Genomic DNA, 12,433 nt, shown 5'->3' with positions numbered 1-12,433 from the left:
CACCCTGGACAGGTCGCCAGTCTGTCGCAGGGCAACACAGAGACAGACAGGACAAACAACCATGCACACACACACTCACACCTAAGGAGAATTTAGAGAGACCAATTAACCTGACAGTCATGTTTTAGGACTGTGGGAGGAAGCCAGAGTACCCAGAGAGAATCCACCATGCACAGAGAGAACATGCAAACTCCATTCAGAAAGACCCTGGACTGGGACATTCATAATGTCTTTAAGCACTATGTTTTTTCATCAAATGATTTTACTAAGGCTAAACTCAAACTATTTCAACATCACAAATAAATTCTTTCACAAAAATATTTAGCATCTTTTAAACTTTTGTTTTATAATAACTATTACCACAGTTATTTCATGCCAAATTGATGACTTTATACTATGCTAGCGTACAGACAAATGTATGCATATACAGTAGTTTTACTTTTAAAATGGACACATCTTGAGAAACCTCTTTAAATTCACAGAAAAGATAAGAAAGTATTTATTGGTAGTAACAATAAATTTTCTACTGCTAATCTTTAGCAGAAAATTAAGCCATCTGTGAAGCATAGAGGTCTTTCAATAGAGAACTGGAGAAACACGCTATGGCAGAGAACTCACTTATACCTCTTGTGTGATCAGACAAGGCCAGTGAAACTGCAGGTGCTCCACACCATCAAGTCTTCTGTCTTTCTGAAACAACCTGCACTGTACAAAAGCAAGCACATTTGGTTTTGATGGTTACTTGAACTTACTGATTAAATCAATAAAAAAGATTTGCAGACATACAAATATATATATATATATATACACTGTATATAGCCTATTTACATTTCTTTGCTTGGGGTGCAGTTAAATAAATTATTTAGAAGCAATTTAATATTAATAAAAGGGAGAGAGACACAGAGAGAACGTGACATAAAATACCATGACATATTTTAGTTTAACTTTAAAAATATATATACATAGGATTAGAGGTATTGTTTTGGTGTCGCAGTGGTTTGGGAGCGAGATGCAGCATCTCCGAACTACTCACAAGTTATTACACCACGATTTTGTGGTAGACTGAACATGTGTCATTACAGCAAATAAACGTACCACGTAATCCTTCGATATTAACTACAGTTACCGGAAAGTCAGTTGTGGACTGACGAAGTAAAGAAACAGAAAACGTTAGCTTCAAAGATATGAATGCATCTTCTTAAGCTATCTTCAAGAATAGCTACCGTCGTCAGTATGCCAAATTGATGACTTTATACTATGCTAGCGTACAGACTTAACTTAAATTAACAAAACCACATTTCTTACCGTTGTAAACAGCTATGTTTAGCTGGGTGCTTGCAGGCGGCAGGCGCGACAGACGGTACAGTCAAACCGCTACAGGTGGACTGAACCAATTCGAAATGGGGGTTCAACCTCCACAGTCTCCAAATGTCCTGAGCCTGTGTAGACTATCTCATTATAATGAGATAGTAACTCATTATAATGAGATACTATCTCATTATAATGAGTTACTATCTCATTATAATGAGATAGTAACTCATTATAATGAGATAGTAACTCAAAATAATGAGATACTATCTCATTATAATGAGATAGTAACTCAAAATAATGAGATACTATCTCATTATAATGAGATAGTAACTCAAAATAATGAGATACTATCTCATTATAATGAGATAGTAACTCAAAATAATGAGATACTATCTCATTATAATGAGATAGTAACTCAAAATAATGAGATAGTATCTCATTATAATGAGATACTATCTCATTATAATGAGATAGTAACTCAAAATAATGAGATACTATCTCATTATAATGAGATAATTTTTATTTTTTTTTTTTACATTGTGGCGGAAACGGGCTTCCATAACAGACAAACACGAAACACAAGGACAAAAAGGCAAAAATAGCGGCCGCGCTCTCTCTCTCGGCGTGCTCCGTGTACGTAATTTTATACCAAATAGGTGTTTCCCTATTTAATTTATGCAGCCAAGGCGTTCCTCGTGCTGACCTATTAGAAACTCCCCTCATCACAGCTCAGATGTCTGGTTTTTGTCTAGGCAAAAAGGCGGGGGGACCACTTCGTCTTGGGCCGTGCCAGGTACGGGGAGAGGCGCCAAAGAGTCTCCTGCTATCGGAATGTAAATTTTATTGCTGTGTCTGTCAGCGGGGGAGGAAAAAAAAGGGCCCTGCTTGTTTAAATGTCTGCTATTGTCATCTCCCACATGTTCCACAGAAAACTATTCCAAAGTGTTGGCTATACCTTTACACATGTCGTCGATTAACTGTATTAAACACTAAAATAATCATTTTTCTTAACACTAAACTCTTATGGTTACACAACAGGGAGTGACAGTTCTCCAGAAAGCTCCATTCCACAGTTTCCACAGGATTATAAAAGTAGAAGTTATCATTTAATCTCTGTAAAACACAAATTTTAAGCAAATGCGAGACACAATTGGTGACGGACTCATTTTAGACTGGAATTTGGGGATTTTATTGGGACTAAACTACAAAGAGAAACTATAAAGAACAAGAAAACCAATTGCAAAATTATGCTTTTATTTATTTATTAAAATTTCACAACCATATAAATGTTCTTGTCAAGCGTAACATTGTGTTCCACATCATACTTTCTGACTTCTTGTCTATTCTGAGTAATAAATAAACCTGAGCCTTAAAGCAATAAAAAATAATTGTGATCGTCTTTTGGTTCAAGGACTTACATTAAAAACTACAAAACTATACACAAGAGAAGGCTGTAATATGTATTTTTGCATAGATATTTTGTTTAAAGAAATAAAGTTAGATAATAATGGTTTTACAAAATAGCATACAAAATAAACAGTTTCACATGTCTCAATTACCTAATAGACTTGTTTTTGAGCAAGAGTGCAACAACAGTGTCTTCAGTATAATTCAGCAGGGAAAGTCCTATAATTGATTGTCATAACAAAAGAAGTTAAACTGGTGAGCCCACATTTATTTACAGCCCCCACACCCAAAATTAAATGTCAATGGAATGTGAACAGTCGCACCAAAACAATGTGCATACAGCCATTACAGACAGTATCATGAGTGCTACATATACAATCTTACTTTGTAATTTAAGGCATGTCTGGTAACAGAGACAGCAAAAGCTTTAGGCACTTCAAACATGAATAGTACATATTTTAATGTGCTTTTAAAGCAGCAATAACTTTTCCTTACTTTTTCTGGTGAGAATAAACCTGAGGTAATTTTTCTTCCTCCATTTTATAGCCCAGGTCCTGTGCTACAGCACATGATAAGAAAACTATTTATACAGCGACTTCCTAAACGTTTTATTTATGATTGCATAACAGCTCAGTTTTTCATTCTGATGACCTATAGTAAACCTTTTATTGTATATTGACCCTTCACCTTGTTGACTGATCAAATATGTGAACCGAACCCATGACGACTTACCACGATAATGAAACATACAAAACTCCGAGGAGTACATAGCATTCACTTCACTACAACTTCAGCTGCATATTTTACGTTACAGTAAGACACTGTCCTGTTCAGAAGTGTTTGGAAACCTTAAAAACTTACTTTTGCTATTGGCTCTACTTTTTTGCCTCATGGCTTCAGCAAAACATTAATAAATATATTTAAAACTATGATCAAATTCAACAGCTGTGTGCTATTTTGTGGTAGATTTACACCACCAAATGTAACCGTTTGAAAACCGGTTTAGGTTTAAAGTAATATTTGAGTTTTTCAGTGCTGCAGAATACCAGGAGAAAGTTCAAAGTCCAAATCCCACATCCTTAATGCAGATTCAAACAACTGTATAGTACAGGTAATTAAAGTTTACTCAAGAGCCTACTTTAGTCTAACATAAACCAATCCTTTATCTCTAACCTGAAATGTAATGTTATAACATGCTTAAATGTTTGACTACCTGACTATATTGTTAAATTATTGCTTAATGCTAGTAACATACATATGTTTTATGGCCTCCAAGATAAAATTGCACAAGACACCTAAAATGAAATCCCTTTTCACCAGCAGTATAATTTCACACAAAAGCATTTACCTTTAATTTATGTGTATTTATTCAGTGGGGATAAAAACCATGTAAAAAAAATAGAACACTTATTAACACCTAACTTCCTACACTTATTTTTAGATGACTTCCCATGTAGTTAGTGCATTACTGAGGTCTATTGAGATAATGAGGCCAAGCATACAGTATTTCTGATCAGGAATGCTTTGAAGCATTTGCCATAGTGGACAAATACAAAAGCGCAATGTTGTGATGAGTAGAACAGGAGTTCTCAGACATTAATTATGGCTTAATAACGTGGGAAGGATATGTGATGAAACCATAGTCTAACTCTAAAAATAAAACAATAATTACTGCAAAAACAACAAAGAATTTGTAATAAAGATTGGCTTCTGAAATCAAACTAAACTTTGTTCCCCAATAGACAAAAGTAAACACTTCCTGTTAGTATCATCATTTTTCTTTTTATGAAGGCACAAAGTAGTTTGACTGGAATGACAACTAATAAGGAAGGGTTCTTATACAAAGCTTAATAAAGAGGAAGGCAGTGATGATGCAATTTTATTTACTTCAGATCATCTTCCTCTGGGTGTTTTTATCTCTCTGTAAGCAACTGTCAAATTTAGAAACACTTCCGAAACACTAAAAAAAAGAACAATCTATTTCATGTGAAAAAAAATCTCACTACTAGATTTAAAATAGGTAAAATAAAGATAAGGTTGAATAGATTTTCATGATAGACTTAGCAATACATAAATATAAATTTTAGACCTCTCCCAACTGATGAAGGGAGAACTCAACCACTCATTTGAATGTATTTGCTTACGAAATAGAAAAATAAGATTATATTGAAACATCATAACTAAGGTTTCTAGTAACTCTTCTCTAAGTTTAATTTGACCCCCTGAAGGTAAAATAAATAATTCTGATCTACACCTGTAACACCAACTTTCATCAGCAGCAGCAGAATTATAAGGCATGTTGGTGACAAAGAGCTACTGTTTAGCTGTGTGCTGGCTGTATATCACATATAACCAGACCTTTGGACGGATTATTGCATCTTCAGGATTTGTTATCACAATCTCCATTAGGCACATTTAGGTTTTGGACGTAGCTGACAGCATCCGCGATGGTGTAGAATATCATGTTGTTTTTTCCTACCTCACCATCTTTTCTGCTGTCAAAGTAACCGCCTCTTTCCAGAGAATCCAGTACTGAAGTATTACACTGGGCCAAGACCACTTCAACCGCAAGTTCTCTGTAATCTTTGCGGACCTCTTTCAGAGCGTTCACTCCTGCTGTGTCCAAAAACAAGATGCCGCTGCAGTCGATTACCAAGCTGCGTACGTTTCTGGAAGATTTTTCATCCAGCATCAATATTACGGATGAAGAAGCCTCACTCTCCTTGTTTTGTTTATCTTCAGACATCCCCTTTGGTATCTCTTCAGTGTCTTCCTGATTTTTGTTCTTTTCGAATTTAAAATGTTGAGCCTTCTCCTTCACAGGTTTAAGATTTGCACATTTGTATAGAGATTTTTTGAACAAGCTCTGGTTGGCATAGTAGATCGGTGCACCGTATCTGAATACAGCCACTCCAAAATGTGTCTGAAGGCCATGGTAGGATGAAACATTCTCATAGTGCTCCCTGGAGGCAGCGCGGCCCAGCTCCAGGACCTGGGCTTGCTGGGTCCGGCCGAGGACAAAGAAGGCCGACACCAAAACACCAACCAGGAGGCCGAGCTCTGTGTTGACCAGCGCTGATGTTGCCATGGTGATCAGCCAGATCGAGGCATCGATTTTGTTGACGCGCCACATCCGGGGAACGTCCCTGAACTTTCTTAAAGCACCACGTAGGTTCACCACAATGATAACTGCTAAAACACATCTGTATAATGCAGAAGAGAGAAAAATGTCAGGTTAAACAGTTTTCGTAGGACAGAATAAGAAAGACAAAAAAACCTCAGAGTCGTTTGGCCCATCTGCTACTATAGATAAAAATTGCAGTTGCTAGTGGAACTAAGCGGAATATCTCTCCTTAGCAGTTCACCTCAGTGTGCATTAACCAGGGTTGCCAACTTTCAAGGGGGGTTTGGAGTGCAAAGTGAGCCAGTGTGAAAAAGAGGAAAGGCGTGAAACATGTGCCAATTGCAAAAGATTGTCAACTACATAAAAACACATGTAGAGTGTCAAACTGCTGTCCAGTTTCAAGCAAGCTCAGTCTTCACTGATTCGTATCCCCGTTTCAGGGGCACGTTTTGCCATTTCCTCCCTTCACCATTTCATTTTATAGCAGTTGTAGAAAAGCTAATTGCTTAAAAAGATGGTTGTTTAAAAATTGGAAAAGTATGTGGCTGTATGCCACATATTTCTGATTTTTATTTACAAAAAAATGTGTTGGTTAATCATAAAAGCACATTAAAGTACAGCGAAGGTTGTAACATGACAAAATGTGAAAAACTTCAATGGGTATGTGTGCAAACTAATGCGGAGCTACTCCTTATTGAGAGTTAATTTGTATTCATTGATGGTTTGCTTGCACTTTCCTTTATTTTACTGCCTGTTTATTATTGTAAATGAATGGCTATGTGGGCATGTTAAAACATCTGTATCCGGGGTTTGTACTGAGTAGAACTCCTGCTGACTGAAAAGCAGGCGAGTCAACATGGGATCGGAACCATAACCAGAGGTTATCCGTATTTGTCAAAGTTTACCTTTGAAACCTCTTTTCAAAATGTAAACACAAGCAAATCCTATTGTAAACCTCCTGTTTCCTGAAACACTGGGAATGTTTTAAAATGCCTATGTCATGTCAAGGTTTTATACTCTACGCCTGTAGTGTGTGTATTTTTTTTAAAACATGTTTTTAGGAGAATCTAAAAATCTGATTAAAAGCAATTAAAACATTTTCACTCTATGGAGAGAACACAACAAAATAGCAGAGATTTTAACTTTTCCTAAGATGCAATGTTGCTCAACAAACATTTTCCAGACAAATAGATGCTAAATGTTACCTTGATTGCAAGGATCATAATTTTTAGGTGAAATATGATATTCATATGTAAAAACAATAAATCACATTAACTAGAAATGTTTAATGTATTTAGAAATTCCGATATACTTACTTTTGAAGGGAGTAAAAGAGTGGAGCAATAACCAGAAGAACCAATAGCAGAATAACAGCCGTGACCAGGCCCGACATCTGCGTTTGACACCCTGTTGATTCCTTGACGAGGGTTTTCGTCAAAGCAGCACTGGTCGTGAAGCAGCGGAAGAAAGAAGGCAGGATGTTGCAGAAGCCAATGGCATACATTTCCTGGTTGGCATCCACCGTGTAGCCGTGCTTCTTGGCAAACATCTCGGATAAGGAGACGGTGATGGCGAATCCTACGATGGCAATGGAAAAGGCGTCCACGGCCACATTGGGGATGAGCGTCCATGTTGGCAGCTGAGGAGGCAGGAAGCCTGTAGGGATGTCTCCAGCCACTCCAGAACCATATTCACTGTTGAAGTGACCGAAGTGAGAGGCAAGGGTTGCGATTATAACCACAAACAGCTCAAACGGTATCGGAGCCTGGGAAAGAGAAAAAGGAGTCAAATAAATCTGGTTTAAAAAAAAAAAAGAATATATATATATATATATATATATATATATATATATATATATATATATATATATATATATATATATATATATAATCAAATTAAAAAGTTCACATTTAGAGCCAAATGTGTAGCTTTGTTCATATGTTTTGAACCTGGAATCATGTTTACTACAAGTCATTTTCAAACATGGTTAGTGTTTAGGTGCATCTTGAATCACTTTAATTCTCAGTGCCGAGATCATACTTAGTGTCTATAATCGCTATCCGTCAGGGTAATAGTAGCAGCATACAGCAGATATAGGAAGCATGGGGAACAGAGGGTTGTCCAGACAGGTTCCTGTTGTAACTGCATTTTAAGCTGTAACTAAACTAGGATTTTTAACTGAGAAAAGTTAATCACTTAATGTTGCAGCATATCTGAGATAAACTAACATCACAGGAACACAACCAGCCAACTAAAGTTCCTAACTGATAGCTCATAGCACAAACACACCAAAATAGACAACCTAGAGTTTCTGCAATTCAACCATCACTTAAACACATCTATCGTCACAGACCAAGTCATAATCTGTGAATTGCAGAATCAACGAGAAGAAGAAACTGAAGACAAGACTTCAAACTTAATGCAAACCAATTGAATTTGTATAGGAAAGTTGATTGAGGGACTGATAATAAGCCGCATATTGAAGAACTTTTTAGACAATACATATATTGTTACATTTCTGTCATCTTGAAAAGGGAAAAATAATCATCCATCATGATTTCATATCATTGTGATGACTTTTTCAGTATCCCTGAATGTACCTTACCAGCAACATTAACATTTCTAATTATTTAAAGAAATGGTGAGAAAATCACTTTTATTTTACTGTTGTTTATTTATAGGTTTGCTGTGCCTTGTATCTCAAAGGTCATGACTGCTTGCCACTTATCCATATGCACCACCAAGTGGCAATCCCAGTGCATAAGGTGCAACATTATTTATACGGTGCCTGATAGACACAATACAGTCTGATTATCCATTTGGATGACTTTCATATTTTTCTGAATGCACAATTGTAGGGTTAACATTCTGTGGAATTTTTTTGGCCATTTTTTTCAAGCTGTTTATGATTCTTTATAATACCTTTTGAGATTAGCATGCACCTGAAACATGCAGTATATCAATACGAACATCAATTAGGTTAGCATGAGTAAGAAAATAGCAGGAGAGTAGCTTGTCTACCATAACCCAGACAGGATCGCAACTTTTATCTTACTATAGAGAAAAGAGTGTGGCTTGCTCTCAGTGATTAAACAGTGTAAGACATGCAAATAGAAGTACAAATCTAACTCTTAGTATTTTTACCTTTAGCTTGGATTTAAAGCGATCATTCAGTTCCTTTGCTGGAATCAGGACAGCCAGGCAAACCAGGCTTGTGATTAGATCACAGATATTGGTTTTTGCAATATTGGTGAACAGACTATACCAGGTCTTGAATAGAGTGAACCAGCCCTGCGGCCGGGGGATCTTCAGCCCCAGAAGGTACTTGATCTGGGACGTGAGGATGGTCAGGGAGGCCCCTGTTGCAAAGCCACTGAGCAGGGAGTCTGACAGGTAGACGGAGACAAAGCCTACCTGCAAAAGGCCCATCAGAACCTGAGAGAAAGAGATTAAAAAGCAGCCAAGTTAAAAAATAAAGCAGTAACTGATGTTTGACTTTAATAAAACATTTGAAAATGTAAGGATTTACTAAAAACTATACAGTAAAATATGCCTAATTTCACATTAAGAATTACCTTTATTTACTTGGACAACTGTGAGATATTAAATTTACCTGGTAAATGCCAGCAGTGAAGGTGACTGTTGCTCCCACTGTGATCGCATAGCAGCTTCTATCACACTTTACATTACTGCTGTTCCCCTGGCCAGCCAACAAGGCATCACTGTTGTTACTGACAAAGCTGCTTTCTGGGAGGTATCCTGCAAGAGCCAACTCTCTGTCCACAACCTGACCCACAAGCAGGCAGAGCACTCCAAATATCCCCACTGAGATGTGTCTGGAGGAACCCAGGATGGCATAAATGATAGATGAAAAGAAGGAAGTATATAAACCATATATAGGATCTTGACTAGCCAGTAAGGAGTAGGCAATGGACTGAGGAACCAGGAGGATTCCCACTATAAGTCCTGACATAATATCACCCAGAATCCAGTCCTTTAGCTTGTAGTGGGGCAGCCACTGCAGAATTGGGACAAAGCTCAGTATTTTGGATTTCGCCTTCTCCGGGGAGCATGAGCAGTGCTTCTTCACCCGATCTGATACAACAGTATGCCATTTCTTCTCAGGTTCCTTCTCAGCTCTTTCCAGAATCAGTGGCTGATGTGGATCAGCCTCCACAGCTGTGCAACAGTCGCCCCCATCTAGCATGTTGAGCTTTAGTTCCTGCAGTGAGAATGTTCAGTGATCAAACAAAGATAAAACCAATCAGATATTATGACCATCTGCCTAATACTGTGTTTTGGTCACCCTTTTGATGGGAAAGCAAGTCTAGTCCATACATACTAGACCACAAAAGGTGTGCTGTGGCAACAGGATGTCAGTAGTTTCTTTAAGCAGATTAGACTTTTGTCCAGCACATCTCACAAGATGCTTGCTTAGAGATTTGGGGAACTGGAAATGCAAGTTAACACCTTAAAGTTGATGTTGTGCTCCTCAAACAATTCCTGAAATATATATATTTTTCTTTGTAGCTAAGTGAATTATCCCTCCTATAAAGCTAAGCTTCAGGTTGTAGTATTGCCATGAAATAGTGTCATAATAACATCCACATGAATGGAAGGTCCTAGTAGAGGTATACACAAAGCATTACACTGCCTCCGCCACATTTAATTCTTGTCATAGTACTTGTCTCTTACCATTGCCAGAATAACATCAGAATATTCTTTTATCATAATATCATGTTTAATAAATGTCTTTTACAAATCATCTTAACTTAAACCTGCTTATTTTTGCACGGTAGCAGGAAAGCTGGTGCCCAGTTCTTGTGGTATAGGTCGCCGTCCATCACAGAGCAACACAGGGACCCAAAGGACTAACAACCATGCTTGTACACACTCAAACCTGGGTGTAGTATCAAGTGACCAATTTATCTAACAGTCAAGCTTTTGGACTGTGGGAGGAATACCCAACATAACGATAAATTGCAAACTTTATGCAAAAAGAACCAAGGCTCAAAACCATGGATTTTCTTTCTGCAAGGCAACAGTACAGCCCCAGGAAACCTACAGAAAATATGAAAATTCCTTTTGCATATTATTGTTACTGTAATAACATTCACCGTGCAGTAGAAAAGCACGGAAGTCTCTCTATCATGACTTAACATTTTGTCCATACCTAAAAGCATATTTCCTCCTATTTTATGCGTATATGAGATATGTAGAGTGCTGCGTATGCTTACAGTTCAGGTTACACATAAAGCGACACACCAAGAAACCCTGGCACAAACTTTCAGTGTTTGATGGCGAATATACGGACCAAAGTAAGGACAGAGAACGAGGAAAATGACAATAGAACGTGGTTATCGTTCCTGTGCAGTTATAACTCATAAATGTCACTGAATAAAAGTGACATTTATGTTAGATTTTTAACTATTGGTAGTTAAAAAATAATATTGTATACTTTCTTCGGTAAGCAAGGTAAAAGTTTGCATTTTCAAAACGTTAAAAGCAGAGCAATGGTGTTGGTGCTTAGTCTATAGCAAGTTTATAAACTGCCACTTGGAGGTTGCCGAAATGTACACCAGCACTCTCAACAACTTCGTTCAGTACATCGATATATCAACGCTTGCGTCCCTTTCTTCCTCCTTTAGCCAACTACCAGAGTCCTATGAATGACCACCATTGTAAACAAGTTGTCAACGTGGACATGGAAGGGAACTTTAATCAACTTGCGTAAGTTAACGTGACTGGACGTAATTCAGAAAGGAAAACGTTCATGTTAAATTTCACTAACCTGCCGCCGAATGAAGCGCTGTTACGAACAAGTTTGTCTCCTGTTGCTTTCCAACAGTCGAGTTTTATTCCGCCTCGGATTCATTTTACGTTTAACTGTAATGTCGTACGTCATGACGTCTTAAGAAAACGTGTTTGCGTCATGTGACCTGCCGTTAAAAACAGATAGAAATGGAGTTGGTTTTGACTAGACTGTGTCTCAATCTTTTGTATTATATTCGTAATATAATGTTGCTGTGCTATATTAGCTTTGTTGTTAATATAGCACCGATTTTAATACATTTATAAGAAGTTTCTGAACTGAAACTATCGGTTGTATTTTTCATATGCGTTTCAAAAAACGTAAAGGTTTTGAGTTTCTCTATTAAAAGAAAAAAAAAGTATTATATTTGGGAACAGACACTAAAAAAGCACAGTCGATCGAAAGTCAAGTATCAGAAACTTGACGAGTTTTTAGTTACATGACATCCGACACCCTTTTTTAGATTAGGATATCATGGCACTCTACATTGCATAGAAAACAAAAACAGAAATCCCCCAAATTCAGAACCTTCGGCCCTCTCTCTGTCTCTCTTTATTCTGTCTCTCTTTTTGTATTAGTATTATCTCTTTCTGTTTTTATTTTATTTATTTATTTTGAGTTTGCATTAAAAAATACTAGAACAATGCTTTCAGTCAGAATTACAACTGGGGAGGTTGGTGGTCATACATCATTGCTGCCATGCATATAAAACATAGTAACTTGTTCTATATTTCAAAGAAAATTTAATTTGTAATTTGTCCGTATTTAAACAAGACACT

At 37.2% G+C, this 12,433-nt stretch overlaps 1 protein-coding gene across 1 annotated transcript; it reads right to left on the bottom strand.

Annotated features, from left to right (window-relative positions):
- Positions 1-2,567: 2,567 nt before the first annotated feature.
- Positions 2,568-11,726, bottom strand: slc26a2 (solute carrier family 26 member 2). Its single transcript, XM_005808628.2, has 5 exons — positions 11,634-11,726; positions 9,456-10,064; positions 8,987-9,277; positions 7,159-7,607; positions 2,568-5,921 (listed from the first exon to the last, which is right to left on the bottom strand). Exons 2-5 carry the CDS (start codon positions 10,047-10,049, stop codon positions 5,099-5,101), a joined length of 2,157 nt encoding a protein of 718 aa, XP_005808685.1. The 5' UTR covers positions 10,050-10,064; positions 11,634-11,726; the 3' UTR covers positions 2,568-5,098.
- Positions 11,727-12,433: the final 707 nt, after the last annotated feature.

Source organism: Xiphophorus maculatus, chromosome 23 (assembly GCF_002775205.1).
Source record: "Xiphophorus maculatus strain JP 163 A chromosome 23, X_maculatus-5.0-male, whole genome shotgun sequence".
Classification (NCBI taxonomy): domain Eukaryota; kingdom Metazoa; phylum Chordata; class Actinopteri; order Cyprinodontiformes; family Poeciliidae; genus Xiphophorus; species Xiphophorus maculatus.
This window is presented reverse-complemented; position numbering and strand designations above follow the sequence as displayed.

Coding starts and splice junctions, on each gene's coding strand:
- slc26a2 (XM_005808628.2), bottom strand. CDS start 10,049: ATGCTAGATGGGGGCGACTGTTGCACAGCTGTGGAGGCTGATCCACAT. Junction 9,278..9,455: donor TCACTGCTGGCATTTACCAG/GTAAATTTAATA, acceptor TCTTTCTCTCAG/GTTCTGATGGGCCTTTTGCA. Junction 7,608..8,986: donor GCTTTAAATCCAAGCTAAAG/GTAAAAATACTA, acceptor TCTCTTTCCCAG/GCTCCGATACCGTTTGAGCT.